The sequence below is a fragment of the Podarcis tiliguerta genome, assembly GCF_965153285.1.
Source record: "Podarcis tiliguerta genome assembly, chromosome: 16".
NCBI lineage: Eukaryota > Metazoa > Chordata > Lepidosauria > Squamata > Lacertidae > Podarcis > Podarcis tiliguerta.
This window is the reverse complement of record NC_139549.1, coordinates 42131235-42155855: the sequence shown is the minus strand read 5'-3', so window position 1 is coordinate 42155855 and position 24621 is coordinate 42131235. Positions and strand designations below refer to the sequence as shown.

General features: G+C 47.5%; 1 protein-coding gene across 1 annotated transcript in view; it reads left to right on the top strand.

Annotated features, from left to right (window-relative positions):
- Positions 1 to 18004: 18004 nt before the first annotated feature.
- The window catches only part of PITPNB (phosphatidylinositol transfer protein beta), a 32026-nt gene continuing 25409 nt past the window's right edge, over positions 18005 to 24621 (top strand). Inside the window, 3 exon segments of the mRNA XM_083419089.1 lie at positions 18005 to 18067; positions 18069 to 18094; positions 24065 to 24095. Coding sequence (XP_083275215.1) covers positions 18020 to 18067; positions 18069 to 18094; positions 24065 to 24095 — 105 coding nt within the window. The 5' untranslated portion in view covers positions 18005 to 18019.

The following is a 24621-nucleotide window of genomic DNA, read 5'->3' as shown; positions in this document are numbered from 1 at the left end:
GGGCCCGGTGTCTTTCCTAATTTTGATCTCTGTATAGCTTGTTGCACCTCCATAGCTGTTATTGGTGAGTTCAAGATTTCAGTTTTTTCCTTAGGTATTATTGGTAGTTCATTTCTGCCCAGATAATCAATTATTTTTTCTAGAGTCTCTGGACCTTCTTTATATAGTTTTCCGAAAAAACTAGCAAAGTTTTTACTAATTTCCTTCGGTTCTTGAATCCATTTGTCTTCAATTTTAATTTTATTGATAATTCTATCTTCCTTTTTCTTCTTTAATTGCCAGGCCAAAAGTTTGCCAGGTTTATTTGCAAACTCAAAGTTTCTATGTCTCAACCATTTTATCTTCCATTCTATCTCTTCATTTATTATCATGGAGAATTGTGTCTGTAAAATTTTTATACTTTGCTTAATTAGTTCATCATCTGGTTTTTGGAAAAGGATCCTTTCCTCTAATTTCCTCCCATATCTCCATTTTCTTCTTCTCCTTTATTTTCCTTTGGAATGTGTTTTGTTGGATAAAGAAGCCTCTTATGACGGCTTTACCCGCATCCCAAACCGTCTCTAGATCTACTCCTTGATTTAAGTTGAACTTAAAATATTCTTCTAAGATTTGCTTGGCCTTTTGTACAGTTTTTTCATCGTTTAGCATACTCTCATTAAGTTGCCACCTCTTAACCTTTTCTTCTTTTCCTTTAAAGTTAACCCCGACCGCCCTGTGATCTGAAATTGTCCTTGGATGAATTTCTGCTTTTGTAATATTATTTAATAAATCCTTTGTTGTCCAGATCGCGTCGATTCGTCCCGCCGATTTATGTGGCTCTGAGTAATGTGTAAATTCTTTCTCTGTTGGATTCTTAAACCTCCAAGCGTCAAACCAATTCAGGAGTTCTATTAATTGGAAAAATGTAGTTGGGAGTTTATTCTGCCTCTTTTCTTTCTTCTTTATTGTTCTGTCCATGCTTGGATTGACTACTCCATTAAAATCTCCTAATAATATAATTTCCCCCCCTAAATATTCTATGACTTTTTCTTCCAAGAATTGATAGAATTCAGATTTTCTTTCATTTGGTGCATAAATTCCAATAACTATCACTTTTTCATTATTGATCTTAACTTCTATAATCACTGTTCGACCTTTTTCATCATTGTAAAGCAGTTTTGGCTCCAGCTGAGGTTTTACATAGATTACCACCCCTCTCTTTTTTTCTTTACTTGATGTAATAGACTCAAGCCCCAATCTTTTATTTATTAATACTCTTTTATGTTTTTCCGCTCCATGGGTTTCTTGCAGACAGATTAAATCATATTTTTGCTTAACCAGAATATGTTCCACCTTGTTCCTTTTTGATTTTTCATTTAGACCATTTACGTTCCAAGTAATAAATTTATAATCCATACTTTATTTCTTATGATACGTCAATGGGTTTAATGAGATAAAAAAAATAAAAATTACACATTCAAGGTCTCAGTCTACGTTTAATAAATTCCCTTCTTAGATCTGTCTCCTAACTCTCAACTGTTTGATCAATTTCCTCTGATTCTCCCAACAATTGCCTTTTTCCTCCGAGCTCTTTCCGATACTTTCTCCAGAATTTGTCCGCGTCTAGTGCCGACAAGCACTTTCTACGTTTCCCTTTAAAGAAAAAGGAGATGCCTTCGGGGTACTCCCACCTATATTCCACTGCCTTTGCCTTTAGTGCTTCGGCCAAAGGTCTGTAAGCTTCTCTCTTTTTTATCAACCGATTTGGGATAATCTTGTGGACAATAATATCATTTCCTTCCGATTGGAATTTCTTCTTGTTACTAGCTTGTAAAATTCTATTTCTGAAATCCAAAGAATTAAAAGAGACTAAACAGTCCGCCGGCCAGTTATTTGCTTTTGCTACATTAGATTTGACTCTGAATGCTTTTTCTATTTTTTGTGCTACTTCTGCTTCTTCTAGGTCTAACCAAGCTGCTAGCTCTTTTGAGATTTTTTTCTCAATTATTTCCTCTGCGTCCTCTGTTAGTCCTCTGAATCTCAGGGTATTCTCCCTTCTCTGCATTTGCAACATCGCAATAGAGTCCAAAGTTGAATCCTGCTGCGCTTTCAGATCTGCTGTTTCTTTCCTTATCTTATCGCATTCCCTTTTCAACTCTATTTTCATTTTGTAGTTTTTTCTGAGCTTCCTCTAGGTTCTGTGTTTTACTTTTAAGGTCTAGCACTATTTTCGTCAGTTCTGAATTTTTTTGTACTAAATTATTGACCTGAGTTGATAACTCAGCTGCTATTTTCACATTTTCATCTATTTTAACTCCCATTGAAATAAGTTTTTCTTCTGTTGCTTTTGCCTTTTCATTTACATTATTTTTTAAATCTTGGATATCTTTCTTCAAACTTAAAATTAATTCTCTCATATCTAATTGTTGATCCATGTCACTTACAGAAGTTCTCCTGGTTTGTGAAGCTGAAACTGCCGCAGAACCTGACACAGTTGTTTTTTTACCATACATCACTAAGAAATTCAATTAGCTCACTAGGTAATTTGTTCTCTTTCTTTCTATCTTACAGCTTGGATATCAATTAAATTCAATCTTTCTTAATACAATCGTGACAATATTTTCAATGTGATAGTTAATGAATGTTAATTAAATCCAGTCTTTCTTACTACAATCATGACAATTTTACCAGTCTGATGATAATCTCCGGCCTATGTATCCACTAATTCTTTATATTCACCAATTTCACTAAATAAATTTTAAATTGATTTTGAACAATTATCTAATTAGTTACAGCCAAGCCTCAATACAGCAATATCACAAATTCATCAGATCAAATAAATAAATATAATAAATGATTGCATTCCTTGCTTCACTTACTCATTCAGGGTGATAGATCATATATATAGATCTTTAAGCAGGTTAGCGGTTCAGTTAATCAGCCCCTTGCAACAAAGCTAATGGCATCTGATGCAAATATCAGCTGCATTAGCTACCAATAGATAGCAAAAGGCAAAGCAAACCAAAAAAAAAAAACCAGAAACAAAAAAAAAACACAAAACAAAACCGCACAAGTCGAAAACCACACAAAAAACACAACCAGAAAAACAACAAAAATGAAACAGTGAGACAAAACAAACAAACAAAAAAAAAAAAAAGAAAAAAAGAAAAAAGAAAAAGAAACCCCCCAAAAAAATTTACAAAAGAAGCAAGGTAAAGAAAACAAAGAAAAGATGGGAGGGTAAGAAAAAAAAAAGCAAGAGAGAGTAATAATAATAGTGCAATTTATAATTTGTAGAGAAATAAAGAGGGGAAAGAAAATATGAAAAGTATATACAAAAGTATGTGTAAATAATTAGAAAAGAGCTGGGGAGTATTTTCAATTAATAACGTACAATGCAATAATATTATGTGCTATTAAGTTCTCTCTAGATGTTACTCTTCCAGAGGCAACAGGAATGCTATTCCAGTAGTGAGGTATAGGGTCTGTAAAAATTTATGAAACCTTGTCTCTTTCAGCAGACTATGATGCAGCGCTCTGGGATCTTCATTAGTTGCAGATCTTGTAAAAATCCTTGTAATTGTTCTTAGAAGTCTTATTAGAGGAACGTCTTTTTCAAAAGAGTGCAAAGTTTTTTTCACCAGCTGATGTCGCTGTTTGAGCTGCTCCCTCTTTGCGACTTTCAACCCCCTTCTCAATCTGTGTGAGTCTATGGCAGACTTATGCAATTCACTTCCGTTCCTCAGCCAGGAAAATATCCGACTAGGAAAATGTCGGAGTGCATGAGTCAGCAGAAGTACCCTTAGCCGTTGTAAGATGATTTATACTCCGTTGAGTGTCTGTAGCAGTCTGCAGCCAAAAACAGAAATCCCCAGAAAAGAGGGATAGCAACACTTTGTGGGAGCGGAGAGGCGATGCTTATCAGTCTTGTGACAGTTTTATAACTTTGTAATCAATCACCCTCTCATTCACTGCCGTTCTCTGGGAGTCACTGGTTCTTATATTCCTTTTGCCAGCAGAAACAGACAGTTGAGAACTGGCTTGTGAACAACAGTTAATTTTGTACTGAAGAGTTTGGAAACCTCTTTATAATTTCACCACTTGGGAAAGGTCTTTTTATTATTATTATTATTTCTTCTTCATGACTTCTTGGTTTATTTCTGTCTCAACATTAATGAAGCCACTGGTATTCTTTTGTTCATAACTCCAGCAGGAAAGGATGGCTAAAACGTCCTTGGTATTAATGGAATAGACGTCTTTTTAAAAGAAACAGTCTGATATAGCTTGTAAGTAAATCTTGGTCAGTTGCGAAAAGCCATTTAGGTTCAAACACTTTGTTTTAAGTTCAAACGCTTTGTTTTAATAGTAAATTAGCAAGTTCAGGAAGTAAAATAGGCTAATCGTTTAGGTTTGCTTCAGTTTGTTAGAAGTGTAGCCACAGACATACCCACGGACTCGAGCTTCTCGTCAGCGGAGGGTTGCAGGAACTAGCACTGAAGAAGTTCTCCCCCTTCTTGCTCTGCTTTTAAGAGCTTGAAAATGGTCTGGGGGTCCTCTTCTTCGTGCTGCAGCAACGCCATATCACCTTGGAATCTCCTTCCGAGGCTTCGGGGTCAGCTTAGCCTTAGCTCCCCCTTCTAGCTCCGCTAACGAACGCGTACCTCCTGACCTTGGCAAAGTGGGAGAGACGCATCTGTCCGTGAGCAAAGACTACGCGGAAGTCTCCGTGACTATGCTAATTTCTAATTAGGGCTGAAATGCCAATGCTGCATATGAACTGCAGGCAACCTTCTTAAGGCAACGGCCGAGGATCCTCTTTTGCCGGCCAAGTTCCTCTCTGGCAAGGTGTTTTTGCATGCTGATGGTGCAAGCAGCCCCCTCTGGCCGCTTCCTTCCTTTCGCTCCTTGCTTGCCGCTTGTCTTGGGAGGGGGGGAAATGTGCAAATGGGTCTCAGCTGCTGAGCTTCTTAGGGAAGGCAGGAAACTTTGCGAGAAAAGTACGCCTGCTAATTCAAAACATTTATGTTAGCCGATATAAATTTATTTAGTGCCATAAATTACATAATTGAATTTTTATTTCCTTCATATATTTGAGTGAAATAACTAATATTTTGAGTCGGCTTGGCCTGCAGATGTCTTTCACAGGAACATATTTCCTGTAATATTATGCCTGTATAAAGCTGACATTTAAACGGTTTAATAAATGAGCAGTTGTTTGACTTGTTTCAGATTCAATACATTCTGGAACATTAATAAAATATATTTCATAAGGCAGCTCAATAGAGCATCGCCATACAAAGACCATGATTTATTAGTGATACTTTTGCTATTAGGGAGGGACAGATACTCAAAATGTCATTAAGGTTAAAATAATAATCAATCACACTAATTAGACCCTATTTTTCATATGCAAATATAATTAAGCATACACTTCCCAATAACTTTAAAGAGAATTATTGGAGCAGCGGAAAGGGTCTGGAGAGAGGGAAGGAGAGAGGGGTCCCCTTTTGCACTAATGGAGCAACCGTTTCCCCACTTGAACATGCAAACAAAACCACTTTGTGTATTTCCCATAGCTCAAAAAAATTCAGGCAGCATCAGGGAATAACGAGGCCTTCAGGGGGAAGCTGCTTTGGGGAAGCAGAGGTAAATTCTGAAGTGCAGGAGCCATAATGAGAGGCCCCCACAGCAGCCACAGAACCATGGAGAATGCAAAAATGCAGCCAGCTGCTCTGATCATGTGTATAACACCCACACACCCTAAACAGCAGCAACACCATAACATCCCAAGATCACAACCCTACACATTGTTTCTGGGGAGGAAGCTCAACAGACCTCGGATACATTGACTTCTGACTGCTAAAGTGCAGCTTGTAAAGCACATTGAGCTTTAGCAAAAGATCTTCAGCTAGCTGAAATGTAACCTTTAGCTTTTAATTAGAAGTGCAAACAACCCAGCGAACATGATTCTAACCAAAATGGTCAAAGGTCTGGAAACGATGCCTTATGAGGAACGGCTAAGGGAGCTGGGCATGTTTAGCCTGGAGAAGAGGAGGTTAAGGGCTGATATGATAGCCATGTTCAAATATATAAAAGGATGTCACATAGAGGAGGGAGAAAGGTTGTTTTCTGCGGCTCCAGAGAAACGGACACGGAGCAATGGATCCAAACTACAAGAAAGAAGATTCCACCTAAACATTAGGAAGAACTTCCTGACAGTAAGAGCTGTTCGACAGTGGAATTTGCTGCCAAGGAGTGTGGTGGAGTCTCCTTCTTTGGAGGTCTTTAAGCAGAGGCTTGACAACCATATGTCAGGAGTGCTCTGATGGTGTTTCCTGCTTGGCAGGGGGTTGGACTCGATGGCCCTTGTGGTCTCTTCCAACTCTATGATTCTATGTGTTAATCATTAAAACTGCAAGCATGAAGTAGGAACCCCTTCAAAGAAAAGAGGGGTCCAGCCTCTATCTGATTGTCTTCCTCATCCTCCTTCCATGCTAATCAGTCATAAACAATAGTAAAGCTTAAAAGCCTCATCAAGATCTGATTCAGAGCCAGGAGGGTCTGCGAGGCAACATGGCACTCCAGCAGATGACACCATTACCCCTGCACTGAAAAAAATCCCAGACCTGCTCTCCTGCTCTGCACAACAACATGACAGAGGTGGCTAAAAATCAACAGGGAGAGATAGAGGACCGCAGAGGAGGAAGCTGCAAGTGATTTATTTGCCCTAACAAATAAACCAATCCACGTTACTGTTCTTCAGGGGCAAAATGGTTTATTTGCCAGTTATGTAAAAAAATGCTGTTTTAAAGGAGGTCCTGCCTCTGAGGACTGCTAAAGGCAGGAGAGCAACTCTCTGCTACTGTTGTGAGCTTGGGTAGTTGGAATGTAGGACAACTGATGAAAGCCTTCCTTGTATTGTTTTGAAATACATTCATATGTTAGCAACATAACTACCCTTCTACCTCTTCTGTGCTGTCCAAAACTGTCTCACTGCCACATGCGCCAGAGCAGCCTGTGCTACTTTGGACCGTGTCCCTATTTGAATTCCCCTGCGAGGAAGGAGGAGTGGTCCTCATAGTCAACAAAAGAGTGGCGAAAGCTGTACTGGGATGCAATCTTAAAAATGATAGAATGATCTTGATACAAATCCAAGACAGACCTTTTAACATCACAGTAATCCAAGTTTATGCACCAACCACTGGTGCTGAAGAAACCGAAATTGACCAATTCGATGAAGACTTACAACACCTTATAGAAATGACATCAAAGAAGGATGTTCTTCTCATTATAGGGGATTGGAATGCTAAAGTAGGGAATCAAGAGATAAAAGGAACAACTGTCAAGTTTGGCCTTGGAGTTCAAAATGAAGCAGGGCAAAGGCTAAGAGAGTTCTGCCAAGAGAACAAGCTGGTCATCACAAACACTCTTTTCCAACAACACAAGAGACGACTCTACACATGGACATCACCAGATGGGCAGCATCGAAATCAGATTATATTCTCTGCAGCCAAAGATGGAGAAGCAAAAACAAGACCTGGAGCTGACTGTGGCTCAGATCATCAGCTTCTTACAGCAAAATTCAAGCTTAAACTGAAGAAAGTAGGAAAAATCACTGTGTCGGTAAGATACAATCTAAATCAAATCCCTTACGACTACACAGTGGAAGTGAGGAACAGGTTTAAGGATTTAGATTTGGTGGACAGAGTGCCTGAAGAACAATGGATGGGGGCTCGCAACATTATACAGGAGGCAGCAACGAAAACCATCCCAATGAAAAGGAAATGCAAGAAAGCAAAGTGGCTGTCCATCAAGGCCTTACAAATAGCAGGGGAGAGAAGGCAAGCAAAATGCGAGGGAGATAGTGAAAGATACAGGAAATTGAATGCAGATTTCCAAAGAATAGCAAGGAGAGACAAGAAGGCCTTCTTAAACGTGCAATGCAAAGAAATAGAGGAAAACAATAGAATGGGAAGAACCAGAGATCTGTTCAAGAAAACTGGAGATATGAAAGGAACATTTCGTACAAAGATTACCATAATAAAAGACAAAAGTGGAAAGGAACTAACAGAAGCAGAAGACATCAAGAAGAGGTGGCAAGAATACACAGAGGAATTATACCAGAAAGATATGGATGTCTCGTACACCCCAGGTAGTGTGGTTGCTGACCTTGAGCCAGACATCCTGGTGAGTGAAGTCAAATGGGCCTTAGAAAGCAGTGCTAATAACAAGGCTAGTGGAAGTGATGATATTCCAGCTGAACTATTTAAAATTTTAAACGATGATGCTGTTAAGGTGCTACATTCAGTATGTCAGCAAGTTTGGAAAACTCAGCAGTGGCCAGAGGATTGGAGAAGATCAGTCTACATCCCAATCCCAAAGAAGGGCAGTGCCAAAGAATGCTCCAACTACCGCACAATTGCACTCATTTCACATGCTAGAAAGGTTACTGTCAGGGGTTCAGGAGCAGAGTCACAGGAGAGGGAAGAAACGGAGAGCGAGGGGGAGGAGTCGGAAGGAAATGTCAGCGGCGACAGTAGTCCGAGGTCTCTGAGTCTCTCCAGTGACTCGGAGGATTCACAGAAAGGGGCCCCCATGGTCAGGGCAAGGGGAGAGCCCAGGGGGACACCTCGGGAAGGAGGGGACTCAGGGAGTAGCAGCTGGAAATCCGGGCCAGCGTCTCCCCCAGAGTGCAGTAGGGGGGAGGAGTCCAAGGCATCGGAATCAGGGAGCGCGCAGGCAGAGGGAGAACGTGAGGCAGGACTGACCACACCCTCGTCAGGGAGCGAGGAAACGGTCATCCGGAAAGTAAAACGCGCGCGCGCGCCAAGTTCAAATGTACAGGAGGGCGGCAAGGTGGGCAGCCCGGGTAGGGAGCCAGGTCCTAAAGCCCGCCGAAGAGAGGGGGAGGAGTCAGAGGGGTCAAGCTCTGCGTCGGAAGAGTCCAGGAGGAGTGAGACCCCGGGGGGTAGTAAGACCCAGAGGAAGAGAGAGAGAAGGAAGAGGTGGAGTAAGATTAGAGTATTAAACTGGTGCACAGGGGGCGGAGATCCAGACAGAGCTTCGCCGGTCTAAAGTCCAGACGTAGGGCTGGGACGCTAAGACTTGTAAATGGAGACTATTCTTCAATAAAGACTTTGTTACTGTACGATCGGCTAGCGTTGGTCCTTGGTGAGCTGGGACCCGGAGCCAGCTCTGACAGTAAGCTCTGTCTCAAATTTTAAAGTTTTGGCACCAAGAACCTCGCCACGTGAGTCGACGCAGCGAGGACAGAGGAGGGGTGCTTACAGAGCTCACAAAACTCAGGCAAGATGACGACGGAAGAGCAGATAAAAGCCCTGCAAGAAGCGGTGACGCACCTCAGCACGGAGGTAATTGCATCCAGGAAGAGAGAGGAGGAAATGGTTACCTCCTGCCGGGATCTCCAGGCCAGGTTGGACGTGCTTTCTAAACAGGGGCAAACGGGATCCAAGGCAGAAGGCATTGGCTTGGGGAGGAGGGGAGGCAGCCTTGTATCGCATTTCGACGGGAGTTTGCAGCAGTACCCCAACTTCAGAGCAGACCTGCTGTTTGCGCTGGATCTCCTTGACAAAGACTTTAGAGATGAGAGAGAGAGAGTGGGGTTTATCCTGTCCCATTTGCATGGGGAAGCCAAAACGTGGCTGCGGAATCTATGGAGGGACAATGATCCAGCGCTCCAAGATGCGAAGGCTTTTATTAAAGCAATGGACTCATGCTTTTTATCAAAGGTAGACGTCGATATTGCCAGGAGGGACATACATGGACTTAAACAAGGCAAAGCCAGCGTGCGGCAGTACCATACTCGATTTTTCGGACTGGTTCATGCCCTGGGGTGGGAAAAAGATTCTGCGCCAGTCAGAGACCTCTTTTGGGAGGGGTTGAATGCAGATGTAAAAGCGGAGATTGGAAGAGGGGAGAGACCAAAGAGCACCCAGCAGGTAGTCCAGAGGGCTCTGGAGATCGGGGTGCATCTGGAAGAACGTCCTTGGAACAGGGAAGAAGGACGTTGGGGAAGGGCACCAGCCAGAGCACCTCCCTTCTTTCCCAGAGAAGCAGCGCGTGCGCACTCCACACCCTCGCAGGGAGGGGGAGAAGAGCCGATGGAGATAGGAGGTGCCAGGGCTCAGTCAGCTAACAGAGCCCTAACGCCGGGAGCAGCCAAAACGAAGCCTCCTAGAGGGAACAGGAAGTGCTACATCTGCGACAGTGCTCAACACATGGCGAAAGAGTGTCCCCAGAGGCTCCACAAGCACACTGCAGCCTCGGCAACAGTCGCTGAAGCAGCTCAATTGAAAACGCAGCAACAGTTAAACGACGGAGTCTGGCTGGAGGAAGAGGCACTGGGGTCCAGCCAGACAAGTCAATGAAACAATCCCCAGCACTTTTGCAACCCACAGACCCCCTCCCACCCAAACCAGTGGTGCAGCTTACAGCGTCTCTCCAACTGCCCAATGGACGCACTGTGGAGGTGCCGATCACCATTGACTCCGGCAGCAACGCTGACTTTATAGGACTGGAATTCATTCAGCAGCACAATATACCACTGCTACCAGCCACACTGCCCCTGAACGTTGTCACGGTGGATGGCAGAGACTTGTTAGGGGGGCAGGTGGTGCAACAAACGCAACCAATGGTGATGCGGATTGGAAATCACCGAGAAGTCATCAGCTTTAACGTCACCCACCTGTCAGACACGCCTGTAGTCCTGGGCATGAGTTGGCTGCACAGGCACAGCCCAGCATTGGCGTGGTACCAGCGCCAACTGACCTTCGGCTCCTCCTATTGCGCGGAACATTGCATCCTTCCTAGCCCGGAAGAAGGAGGGGACGACCCGCAGCTACAATTAGGCACGCTGCAAGCAGTGCCGCGCAAGTACGCAGCGTTTTTGGAGGTTTTCTGCGAGAAGGAAGCGGACAAGCTGCCTCCCCACAGGCCCTATGACTGCAAGATTGACCTCCTGCCAGGAGCGACGCTGCCAGCCGGGAAACTGTATTCCATGTCTGAGGACGAGCTGCAGGAGCTCAAGGAGTTCATAGACCTCAACTTGAAGCGCGGTTTCATCCGGGAGTCGAAGGCAGCGGGGGGCAGTCCTGTATTCTTTGTGAAGAAAAGGGACACGCCCCAAAAAAGACTTGTGGTAGACTTCAGGCTCTTAAATTCAAAGACCAAGCCCGCGGCCTTTCCCATGCCCAAGATAGATGACCTGCTGGCGACGGCGAGGAAAGGACGCGTTTTTACAAAGTTGGATCTGCGAGGGGCGTACAACCTGATTCGCATACGGGAAGGAGACGAGTGGAAGACTGCCATGTTCACGCCCCTGGGCACATATGAATACAGAGTTATGCCCTTCGGTTTACAAAATGGCGCCCACTGTTTTCAAGCTTTCATGCATCACGTCCTGGCGGGTCTCCTCTACAAGACATGCGTCTGCTTCTTGGACGACATCCTGATATTCTCAGAATCTGAGGAGACCCACGAGAGAGACGTCAAGGAAGTTCTGCAGAGACTGCAGGAGCATCGACTGTATGCCAAGCTGGAGAAGTGCCAGTTCGACAGGAAGGAGGTGGATTTCCTGGGCTACAAGCTGTCGGACAAGGGGCTCGCCATGGACAGCGCCAAGGTTCGCGCAGTGTTGGACTGGAAGAGCCCGCGCAATCGGAAGGAGGTCCAGCGGTTTGTGGGGTTCGCCAACTTTTACCGCAAGTTCATCAAGGGGTTCGCGATGCAGACGGCGGCCATTACGGACACGCTCAGCTCTAAGAAGAAGAAGTTCATCTGGACGGAGCAAGCGGAGCAGTCCTTTCAGAACCTTAAGCGTCTCTTCTCGTCCGAAGGGCAGCTACTGCATGTGAATCCCAGCAAACCGCTGAGGGTTGAAACAGACGCCTCAGACAGAGCCGTGGGCGCCGTACTGTTGCAAGAGGACCCGCATGGAGACTGGAGACCGTGTGCCTTCTACTCTAGGAAGCTCAGCAAGTCGGAGCAAAACTACACCATCTGGGACAGGGAGTTGCTGGCCATTCATGCAGCATTCAAGGCGTGGCGGCACTTCCTCGTCGGGGCCAAGCACACCGTGCAGGTTCGCACGGATCATAAGAACCTGGAGTACTGGCGCACGGCAAGATTCCTAAACCAGCGGCACATCAGATGGGCGGAATTTTTCGCGGATTTCGACTTCAGGATAGAATACATCCCAGGCGACAACAACATCATGGCGGATGCACTGTCCAGGAAGCCGCAATACCTTGAAGAGGCGGCACCAGCAGCGGCCAAGCACATTTTCGCTCCGAAAGCGTGGGCGTGCGCTGCAGCAACCGTGGACTTGGAGGCGGTCCGTCGAGCACTGCAGGGGGACCCCTTTGCACAAGCCAAGATGGAGGAGGTGCACAAGGGCACGGTGAAGGACGACGAGTTCCAAGTACGAGACGGATTGCTCATCCGCAGAGGAGCTCTCTATGTACCGGGAGACGACCTCCGGGCGAAGGTACTGCAGCAGTTACACGACGCACCCACCGCCGGGCACTTTGGCAAGGAGAAGACGGCAGACCTTGTTGCCAGGGATTTTTGGTGGCCCAAGATGCGGGGGGAAGTCGCGGAGTACGTCTCGAGGTGCGACACCTGCCAAAGGGCCAAATCAGTGCACAAACCTCCGGCGGGACTGCTCGAACCGCTGCAGACTCCGAGCGAACCGTGGGAGAGGGTGGCCCTGGACTTTGTCACGGATTTACCCAGCTCAAGGGGTAAAACGGCAGTGCTAGTGGTGGTGGACATGTTCACTAAAATGGCCCACTTCATCCCGTGCGCGAAGGTGGCCACGGCAGAACAGACCGCCAAGCTGTTCATAGACCACGTCTTCAGAGTGCATGGACTGCCACGGTCTATTTTGTCCGACAGGGGGCGCCAGTTCATTTCGAGCTTCTGGCAGAAGCTGATGGGTTTCCTGAATGTCAAGATCAACCTAGCGTCGGCGAGACACCCGCAGACCAACGGACAAGCGGAACGCGTCAACGCCGTCATGCAGCAGTACCTGAGATGCTATGCAAATCAACAGCCGACGACATGGGTGGACTACCTGCCGCTCGCCGAGTTCGCTTACAACAACACGAAGCACGTGTCCACAGGGGTGACGCCGTTCTTCGCCAACAACGGGAGGCATCCCAGAACCTTCCCGGGATTAGAGAGACTGGGGGAGGGGGAACCACAGGCAGCGGAAGTCTTGGCGGCGGAATTGCAGGAAGTTCACGAGCAGCTTCGGAGGCAGTTAGAGCTGGCAAAGCACGCATACAAACTGCAGGCTGACAAGCACAGGAGAGTTGGTGAAGACATACAGGTGGGAGACTGGGTGTGGTTAGCGGCCCACGCAGTGCCGACAAGATCCTTAGCTAAGAAGAAACTCGGACATAAGCAGCTAGGACCTTACCTAGTTGAGGCACAGATCAATCCGGTGGCCTTCCGGTTGACACTTCCGGAAGGATCCAGAATGCACCCAGTATTCCATAGGTCGGTGCTCACGCCCTACAAAGCACCTCACCGATTTCAGGCGCAGGGCACGGCACCAGACCAGTATAAGGAGATCCCCCCAAGGAGGGAGTCGCCAAGAAGGGAACCCATCAACCAGGTCACAGAGATTTTGGACTCGAGATGGGGGGAGGAGGGAGTCGAATATTTTCTCGCAAGGGAAGGTACCCCGGCCAGCGCCAACAGTTGGGTACCGGACTATGCCCTGGACGAGCCTCTCCTCAAAGAGGAGTTTCATGCCTTGTTCCCACACAGGCCCATGCCAGCCGAGTATTTCGACGACTGGCTTTTCACACCCACGCTTTCTACCAGCACGTTCCAGGGATTCACCTCGGACGAAGAACCAGCATTAGAAACACGTTCACCGGAGGGCTCGCCCTCGGGGTTTGCCTCAGACCGCTCCTTTTGGTGGGACAATCGAGGAGAGGAGAGGTGGCTGAGGGGCCCTTGGCAGGCAACGGACCCAGAGGGGAACGAGGGTGAGAGGGACATGGACGTGATGGGGGAGGACGTTGGGTTCGAGCATGGCGGCACGGAGATGGAAGCAGAGGAGAACGAGGTCGGCGAAGACATGGAGGACGAGCCGGATTTCTCTAACTGGATGCACGCCACGGGGGACGAACTGTATCCACCATTCACCCCCACAACGACGGAGCACCCAGCACCCCCGCCGGAGGAAGGGGAGGGGGGAAGGGGGGGCTTCGAGGGGGGGATGGATGTCAGGGGTTCAGGAGCAGAGTCACAGGAGAGGGAAGAAACGGAGAGCGAGGGGGAGGAGTCGGAAGGAAATGTCAGCGGCGACAGTAGTCCGAGGTCTCTGAGTCTCTCCAGTGACTCGGAGGATTCACAGAAAGGGGCCCCCATGGTCAGGGCAAGGGGAGAGCCCAGGGGGACACCTCGGGAAGGAGGGGACTCAGGGAGTAGCAGCTGGAAATCCGGGCCAGCGTCTCCCCCAGAGTGCAGTAGGGGGGAGGAGTCCAAGGCATCGGAATCAGGGAGCGCGCAGGCAGAGGGAGAACGTGAGGCAGGACTGACCACACCCTCGTCAGGGAGCGAGGAAACGGTCATCCGGAAAGTAAAACGCGCGCGCGCGCCAAGTTCAAATGTACAGGAGGGCGGCAAGGTGGGCAGCCCGGGTAGGGAGCCAGGTCCTAAAGCCCGCCGAAGAGAGGGGGAGGAGTCAGAGGGGTCAAGCTCTGCGTCGGAAGAGTCCAGGAGGAGTGAGACCCCGGGGGGTAGTAAGACCCAGAGGAAGAGAGAGAGAAGGAAGAGGTGGAGTAAGATTAGAGTATTAAACTGGTGCACAGGGGGCGGAGATCCAGACAGAGCTTCGCCGGTCTAAAGTCCAGACGTAGGGCTGGGACGCTAAGACTTGTAAATGGAGACTATTCTTCAATAAAGACTTTGTTACTGTACGATCGGCTAGCGTTGGTCCTTGGTGAGCTGGGACCCGGAGCCAGCTCTGACAGTTACGCTTAAAATTCTACAAGGCAGGCTCAAGCAGTATGTGGACCGAGAACTCCCAGAAGTGCAAGCTGGATTTAGAAGAGGCAGAGGAACCAGAGACCAAATTGCAAACATGCACTGGATTATGGAGAAAGCTAGAGAGTTCCAGAAAGACATCTACTTCTGCTTCATTGACTATGCAAGAGCCTTTGACTGTGTCGACCACAGCAAACTATGGCAAGTTCTTAAAGAAATGGGAGTGCCTGATCACCTCATGCGTCTCCTGAGAAATCTCTATGTGGGACAAGAACCTACAGTTAGAACTGGGTATGGAACAACTGATTGGTTCAAAATTGGGAAAGGAGTATGGCAAGGCTGTATATTGTCTCCCTGCTTATTTAACGTATATGCAGAATTCATCATGCGAAAGGCTGGGCTGGATGAATCCCAAGCTGGAATTAAGATTGCCGGAAGAAATATCAACAACCTCAGATATGCAGATGACACAACCTTGATGGCAGAAAGTGAGGAGGAATTAAAGAACCTTTTATTGAGGGTGAAAGAGGAGAGCACAAAATATGGTTTGAAGCTCAACATCAAAAAAACGAAGATCATGGCCACTGGTTCCATCACCTCCTGGCAAATAGTAGGGGAAGAAATGGAGGTAGTGAGAGATTTTACTTTCTTGGGCTCCATGATCACGGCACATGGTGACAGCAATCACGAAATTAAAAGACGCCTGCTCCTTGGGAGAAAGGCGATGGCAAACTTAGACAGTATCTTAAAAAGCAGAGACATCACCTTGCCAACAAAGGTCTGTATAGTTAAAGCCATGGTTTTCCCAGTAGTGATGTATGGAAGTGAGAGCTGGACCATAAAGAAGGCTGATCGCCGAAGAATTGATGCTTTTGAATTATGGTGCTGGAGGAGACTCTTGAGAGTCCCATGGACTGCAAGAAGATCAAACCTCTCCATTCTTCAGGAAATCAGCCCTGAGTGCTCACTGGAAGGGCAGATTGTGATGCTGTGGCTCCAATACTTTGGCCACCTCATGAGAAGAGAAGACTCCCTGGAAAAGACCCTGATGTTGGGAAAGATGAAGGGCGCAAGGACAAGGGGACGACAGAGGATGAGATGGCTGGACAGTGTTCTCGAAGCTACCAGCATGAGTTTGACCAAACTGCGGGAGGGAGTGGAAGACAGGAGTGCCTGGCGTGCTCTGGTCCAGGGGGTCATGAAGGGTCGGACATGACTAAACAGCAACAAGCGAGGAAGGAGGACTCTGCATTTCTCAGTCCAAATCCCACAGATCAGTATTCTGCGGGTAATCAGAAAGCCCTGTTTAGTTATTGTCAGGGGTTCAGGAGCAGAGGCACAAGAAAGGGAGGAAATAGAGAGCGAGGGGGAGGAGTCCGAAGGAAATGTTAGCGATGACAGCGGTCCGAGGTCTCTGAGTCTTTCCAGCGAATCGGAAGATTCACAGAAAGGGGCTCCCATGGTCAGAGCAAGGGGGGTGCCTAGGGGGGCACCCCAGGAAGAAGGGGCCAGAGGGGACTCAGAGAGCAGCTGTCGGGAATCAGTACCAGCGTCCACACCAGAGTGCAGTAGGGGGGAGGAGTCCCAGGCATCGGGATCAGGCGGCGCACTGCCAGCGGGAGGACATGAGTCAGGATTGGCCACGCCTCCATCGGGGAGCGAGGAAACGGTCGAGAGGAAGGTTGAAGGCTGGGCGCGCGCGCCAAGTTCAAATGTACAGGAGGGCGGCGCAGTTGGCAGCCCGGATAGGGAGCCAGGTCCCAAAGCCCGCCGAAAAGAGCGGGAGGAGTCAGGGGGGTCAGCATCAGCGTCAGAAGAATCCAGGAAGGAAGGGACCCCGGGGGGTAGCAGGACCCAGAGGAGAAAGGAGAGACGGAAGAGGTGGAGTAAGGCTAGAATCTTAAACTGGTGTACAGGGGGCGGAGATTCAGATGGAGCTTCGCCGATCTAAACCCTAGACGTAGAGCTGGGGCGCTCCGGCTTGAAAATGGAAACTGTACTTCAATAAAGACTTTTGTACATTACTACCGGCTAGCGTTGGTCCTCTGTGAGCTGGGACCTGGAGCCAGCTCTGACAGTTATGCTATAAAAATGTGGGTTGTTCTTTGGGCCTATATATTCTCCGTGAGTGGCCTATATATTCCCGGTGTGTGTCGCTTGTTTCTGGGGCGATGCTCAGCGCCCTTTGGCTTGGCAAAGGTCTTTATGAAGCGTCTCTGAAGGGACTCGCGGCATAGAAGCAAAGAACGGTAGAGCTGGAAGGGACCCCAAGTATCTTCTAGTCCAACCTCCTGCAGTGCAGGAATAGGCAGCCGTCCCAGGCGGGGAGTCGACCGACAACCGGCCTGTTGTCAGCTTTAGCCAGCGGAGGTGTCCAGGCAGGAGGCCAAGGCAGCCAAGACTCGGAAGCGCCAAAGCTGCTTCGTGTAAATCACAGAAAGCATTACGACTACTACTAATTATTATTCTTATTATTATGATTTCCATCCGCGGTCCCGTTCTCCGCCCACCGCCGGGACGCCGCTCCCCCGAGAGCCGCTTCCCGCCGGGGCCGGAGGGCTCCGCCCGCTGGGAGGAAGCGAGGGCGGGGAGGGGCTCAGCGCCGCCCGGGTCTCCAGCAGCCTCCTCCCCGGCAGGGCTGGCCCGGACGCACCAGCAGCGGCCTCCGCAGACAGGGCCCGGAAGCCGCTCCGTTGGGCGGCCGGATGTCCGCCTCGGCTTGCTGCGAGTCACTTCCGGCCGCGCTCCGCTCCCCGCCCGGCCTCCGGGCGCCGGGTGGCGCTGGTTGGCTAGAACCGGGGCGCCCTTGTCATTGGCTGGAGACTACGGCCCGTCCGCTCGCGCGCTCCGCCAATGAGCGAATGCGTCGGGACGCTGGGGGGCGGGCGGACACTCCCGGCCGTCGTGCCTTCCCAAGTCCCGCTCCTATTGGTGGGTCAGCGCGGCAAGGTCACGACGGCGATTGGCTGCTCTCTTCGTTCGGGGCGGGGAGCAGCTCCCGGAAGGTGCGCGGTGCGCTATGGGCTGGAGGCGCCGGTCGCGCCTGCGCGTTGGCCTCCTGTCTGCGGGGGAAGATGGTGCTCATCAAGGAATTGTGAGTGGCCGGAGCGGGGAGGGGTCCTTCCTCCGGCCTCGCCGCCCCAGCGCCGCCCCCGCCCGACCAAGCCCCGAGGCGCTCAGGGGAGCCAGGCGGAGGGAGGCGGCGGCCGGCCTGGGGCGCCTCCTGCGCTTCTCGGTGGCTTCTGCGCGGTTGGGGGGGGGGGGAGCGCTAGTCTTGAAGTCCAGGCCGGGCCGGCTTGTATTTTGCTAGCTGGCCGGGTTTCGTATGGGCTTCTCCGTGAGAGAGAAACTCGGTCGAGCAGAAGGGGAAGATCGCTGGGAAGGCAAGTCGCCTCCACTCCTGGCCAGCCCAGGGGCCGCCCCTGCGGGGATGGGTTGATGCCAGTTCCCCTAAGAAAAGCAACAGCTTCAATTCCAGACAATGTCAGATGGTATTTAACTAGAAGAAACGCGAACTTTCTGTCTGGAGGCAGGAATATTATTTTCCTATCCATGTGGAGCTTTGCTCACTCATAAGGAGCTTGGGGAGGGCGTTTAAGACCCATTTTGAAACGTATGTTGAGTGGGATACATAAAGTTAAGCAGAATTTAGAGCCTTCTGAGCCTTGCTGGACACATTATCCTGTAGAGTGAGCTGCTTTGGGTTGTTCCTATTTTATTTCCGGGAATACGGGATCCAGTGAGCATCTTGTGCTATTGACTGGGCAGCACTTGCGTTATAGAATTCCTGTAATGTACCTGAATGTTTTGTATTGGAACCAAACTTCATTACAGGGTTGCAGTCACAAACACTTTTGTGGAAAGGTTTATCCACAGGGATGATAGTTGATTCCAAACCCCAGTGGTGAAATGTGAAGTTATCATCTAGGTTTAATCAGTGATACTGAAGAAATGAGCCCTTAGGCATGCTTCACTAAGTTCATTGATGCAACCCAGTGTCTGGATCTGTGCAGGAGAGAGCTTTGCGTCCTGCTGAACCTACTACTTTAGCTAGGAGTTGTCTTTTTTAGTCTCTGCTGTTCAATGATGCGTGGGGGAAGGGGGAAAGAGGTGGAGGGGGGTTGGGTGGCAATGCTTCTACAGTCATACCTCAGGTTGAAGTAGCTTCGGGTTGAGCTTTTTCGGGTTGCGCTCCGCGGCGACCCAGAAGTAACGGAATGCGCTACTTCCGGGTTTCGTCGCTTGCACATGCGCAGACACTCAAAATGACGTCATGCGCGGAAGCAGCGAATCGCGGCCCAAGCAGACGCGGGCTGCATTCGCTTCAGAATGCGAACGGCACTCCGGAACGGATCGCATTCGTATCCAGAGGTACCACTGTATTCTATTTAGTGAATGTGGGGGTTTTGTGTCAGCATCAGTTGTGGGGGTTCTCTTTATTATTCGCTTGTGGTGAGAAAGTTTAGGGGTGGCCCAGGGTGTGGTTTTCTTTGATTGACTGTAGTGAAATCTGTTTTTGTGTGTGAGTGGGGTGTGTGTGTGTGTCTGGTTTTGGATCAGGTTAGCCAGATTGATTTGTATGCTGTTGGTGGGTTCTTGCTGTTATCTTGTTGTGTATGTGATAAAGGGTAACTATGCCGGGGTGAAGACGTCTTCTTCGATTTGTCCCCGTGGCAGTTTCAGTTTGTTGGTTAGTTTTTCTAATAAGACTGTTTTGCATACTATTTGATACCATTACTCCTGACAGGTCTCTCCAGTGTCAGGGTTTGATGCTTCTGGCTGCTGAGAGTAGGTGGGTTATGAGCTCCTTGTGATGTGAGTGGGCATTGTCTTGGAAGATGTTTAGTAGGGCCAGTTCTGGGGTGACTTGTAATACTTGCTTAGTTATTTTGCATATTTCTTGTATGATTGATGTCCATAAGAGTTGGATTTTAGGACGTTCCCATCACATGTGGAGGTATGTGCCTGTGGAGGTGCATCCTCTCCAGCATTTTAGTGAGGCTCCGGGGCGTATTAGTGTTCGTGGTTTTAGGTACCACCTGTAAGTGAGTTTCAGAGTGAGTTCTTTTCTTTTCACTGATACAGATTTAAAGGGAGGTTTAGACCACATTCTGGTCCATTGGGTGGGGTTAATCTCAAAGCCTATGTCATCCCCCCATTGTTTTTTGATTACATTTAGGGGTTTTGTGGGATTTTGGAGTAGTATTTTGTATATTGCGGATACCATCCCTTTGCCATGTTTTCGAAGGTTGTCAGGGGCCTAGTTGCTGCTGACTTTACTACTGGATTGTTTAAGAGGGCATGTAATTGGTGGTGTGTTAGCCAGGCCATTTGGGTGTCCCCTAGTTTGTCTTGTATTTCTTGTGTTGATATGGGTTTGTTATTTTTGTAGAAATCTGTTAGGTGGTATAAGCTTTGGTTTGCCAGGTTTTTATCTGGAGGTTTTATGCTGCATGGTGGAATAGCAAGTGCTGTGCCAGGGGAATTAGTGGGGATGGGGTTGGGGATAGTTTACCTATTTCTTTCCATGCTTTAAGCATGGTCTGTGTGAACCTGTTTAGTGTTGTGGGGATTTCCCTTAGTTTGTTTGGGTATGCTGTGGTGTGGGTATTTTCAGTTGTATTCCTCTCCAGGTGTACCCATTGTTTTGTCTCGTCTTACAGGATGTAAGGGATTATGTGGTGAACTTGGTTGGCAATGTAATACGCTTCTATGTTTGGGGTTACCTATCTTTCTTCTGAGGAGGGGAGGTGCAGGTATTTGGGGCTTATTCTTGTTTTTTTGTGAGAGAAGGTGTAATTTTCTCTGCCATTTGCAAAGTTGGGCTGGGAGAATCCAGACTGGGAGGGTTTGGAATAGGTATGTTAATTTTGGGAGGGTGATAATTTTGATCATGGCTATTTTGTGTGAGAGAGTGAAGCTGGTGTTGTTCCACCTCTTCAGGGCTTTGTTGATTTGTCACCACAAGGGGTTGTAGTTGTGGAGGTATAATTTGTTGAGGTTTCTGGTTATTTGTACCCCTAGGTATCTGAACTTGGTGCAGCAAAGTTTTATGTTGGTGATGCTGGTGAATTCTTTTTGGGTATTGGGGGGCGGTGTTGAAGCACATAGTCTCAGACTTTGCAAAATTTACCTGTAGGCCTGACACCTTTGCAAATGTGTTGAGTTCAACACACATCAACATTCTACATGTCTGGATAGGTTTGCCTAAACAAAAATGTTTTAGCAGGTGCTGAAAAAGAGTACAGTGAAGGCACCTGCCTGATATCAGTAGGCAAGGATCCACTTCAATCTAGGTTCAGGTGTGGTATTTAGAGATGAGAAGGCCTGGAAAAAACCTGGAAAAATGAGGGGGAACCAGTCCCCCCCTTTTCCCCAATAGATGGATATAAAGGACAAAGGAGGCTTTTCCCCACCCAATCTGAAATTATACTATGAGGCAGCCTGGCTTCACATGGCTGAAAGACTGGTGCATGCTGCAGGACCCAGACCTCCTAGATTTGGAGGGCTTCAATAATCGATGGGGACGGCACGCTTACCTGATATACAGGAAAGCCAAAGTCCATAAGTTCACAAATCATATAATAATTTTGTAGTCTGGGAGAAATATAAAGACCTGTTGGAGCCCAAAGTCCCGTGGTGGACTTGCCCAATAGAAACCTCTGCGGTGAAAAGGAAAAATACCCAGGAAGGTTGACCAACATACAAAACACCAGATAACCAACTAAAACTAAAAAGTTTTGAGGAAATAAGAGAGTTCATTGCAGATTGCTTCCAATACTATTAGGTATATGAAAAATTCAAATCTGATAAACAAAAGGGTTTTGCAATAGAAACTTCTCGATTTGAATCTGAGCTAGTAAATTCTAAAACAAAAAAACCCTTTCAAAAGTATACCAACTCCCCCTTGACTGGGAAGTCAAGGAGGGGGAGGTGACAACGGCCATGGTTAAGTGGTTACAAGACTTTGGGCACTCAGTAACTATGTCCCAATGGGAAAACAATTGGAAATTTACAAATTGTTATGCCTTAAGAGAGAATTTCTTAAAAATGCAGCACTGATGATACTTAACACCCTGGAAACTCTCAAAAATGTATAAAGGTGTCCCAAGCAATTGTTGGAGATGCGGAGATAAATTGGGTACTCTATCCCATGTGGCGGCTATGTAAGAAAATCCTGGTATTTTGGGAGAGCATCCATTCAGAATTACAAAAAATGCTAAAGATCTCCTTTAACAGAAAACCAGAACCCTATCTTCTGGGAATTACAGATTTGGATATCCTCCCAAAAATGAAGGGTGTCTTTTTATATGCTATGGTTGCAGCAAGAGTTCTTATTGCTGCAAAATGGAAGAGTGATGAAATCCCCTCTATTCATGAATGGACTCAAAAATTGACAGAATATGCAGAGTTAGATAGTCTATCAGAAAAATAAAGAATAAACCAAAACAGGAATTTGTCTCAAAATGGGAGGTCTTTAAAGTATATTTGAAAAATAATTACAGCAGTTTAAACTCTGTTGCATTAAGAAAGACACGAGATCTTAGACAAACTAAGGATTAGTTAAATTATGATAAAAGTGTGTATTGGTAACAAGTAATATATAATTGAAGTAAGGAATGGACGGGAGGTCGGGTTCAAAGACCAAATCTTGCTTTATTGTTTTGTAAATAATTTTGTGTTCATTATTATTTTCATTTGTATTTTTAGTTTTCTTCCTTTTTTTTCTCAGTGTGTCAACAAAAAAGCAAATAAAAATTTAAAAAGAAAAAAATGGCTTTGGGAGAAAAACGGGGGGAAACTGGTTTCCCGTCCCATATTTTCCGGTTTCCCCCCAGGCCTTCCCATCTCTAGGTACCTAAACTGGATCAGTTGAGTGGGCATGGTTTATAGTGTTTCCACTCCTACCTCTAGATATTTAGTGGCACATTTTCACAAGCCCACCATTAAAGTGCCACTAAATAGCTGTAGAAAAAATAACCTGGTGCCCAGGCAATCAGATCCAGTGTTGCCTCTGGTGGAGGGGAAGGGAATAAAACCCAGGAACGAAGATCGCCCATATCCTTGCAGTTCTCTGAAGGGGTGTTTGCCTTTGGTGCTTCCCCTTATGAAGACCTGGCATTAGTGACAAGCCCAGTCAAAATCCCTGGAAGTCAGAGGGTGGGGGGACTGAAGTGGCAGATTAAGCTGAAAAGGGCTGAAGGGAAAAGGAGCCAGGGAGTCTTTCCCCACAACCCTGCTGCTTATCTCTTTCTCGGACATGTGAGAAAAACAGCACCCCCATAAAATTGCATATTTACTTATATGTATATATCTGTATATATAATTAACTATATTGGGACGCGGGTGGCACTGTGGGTTAACCACAGAGCCTAGGACTTGCCAATCAGAAGGTTGACGGTTCGAATCCCCATGACGGGGTGAACTCCCGTTGCTCGGTCCCTGCTCCTGCCGACCTAGCAGTTCGAAAGCACACAGTGCAAGTAGATAAATAGGTGCTGCTCCGGCAAGAAGGTAAACGGTGTTTCCATGTGCTGCTCTGGTTCGCCAGAAGCGGCTTAGTCATTGCTGGCCACATGACCCAGAAGCTGTCTGCGGACAAACGCCAGCTCCCTCGGCCAGTAAAGCGAGATGAGCGCCGCAACCCCAGAGTCCGTGACTGGACCTAACAGTCATGGGTCCCTTTACCTTTAATTAACTATATTAATAGTATATATTAAATATATTGAACACTTTAATTTACAGTATGAAAATTTAATTCAGTATATGGCCCACAGGTTCTGTCTCAAAGTCCTCTCGCAGCCCACTTGGTATGAAAAGTTGGATAGCCCTTTTCTAGAACAAAAAACACTGCAAAGCTTATTAGCCAATTCTTGTTTGTTTTCAGGGCAGGATTTGAACTTTCTTGTAGTTGAGTGAAACTGTTCCACCCCTTGCACCAAGAAACTGTTTTATCTGCAAACATAAATCCTTAGCCAGCCTTGAACTGTTGTGGACTCTTCCTCTTGCCAGCCCTCTTTCGAAGGTGTCTTACATGCATGGCCTCTTCTCTTTTGTCTTTCAGCCGTGTGGTCCTGCCCTGCTCTGTCCAAGAGGTACGTGTGTCCCTGCCCCGTTCCCCTGGTGATCCAATTTTTATTTGGATTGAATCAAGCTAGAAGCTGCCTGCTGCTTTTCCTGGCAATGCTTGCCCCATCCTTCCGAAAATGGATCGGCTGTCACCGCCCAGAGAAGTATCACCAATCCTTTGCTGCTCACAAGGGCCTGGCAGCTGCTTCCTTGTTATTTGGGATTATGTGACTCTGGTTACTGGTGAAGATATGAGTTTCCAGCCAGCTCTCGACTCCCCTTCAGCCCAGGAAGATGAGGGTGTGAAAAGGGGCTGGGGTTCCTCCTGGCCCTGTGCTTGGATGGGCAAGGCAGTTCGGCAGGCAAACATTCATCTGCCTTTGAAGATGGTTCAGCTGCCTGGATGTTTGTGTTCAGAGGACATGAAACTGGTTCTGTGTCAGATACTTTGGCTACCTGCTTTCTTCTGTGATAAATTGACCCTTAAAGCTGCAAGCCAGGAGTGCCAGTCCTGCAGCCTGTGGGCCAGATTTAGCCAACCATATCATAGGA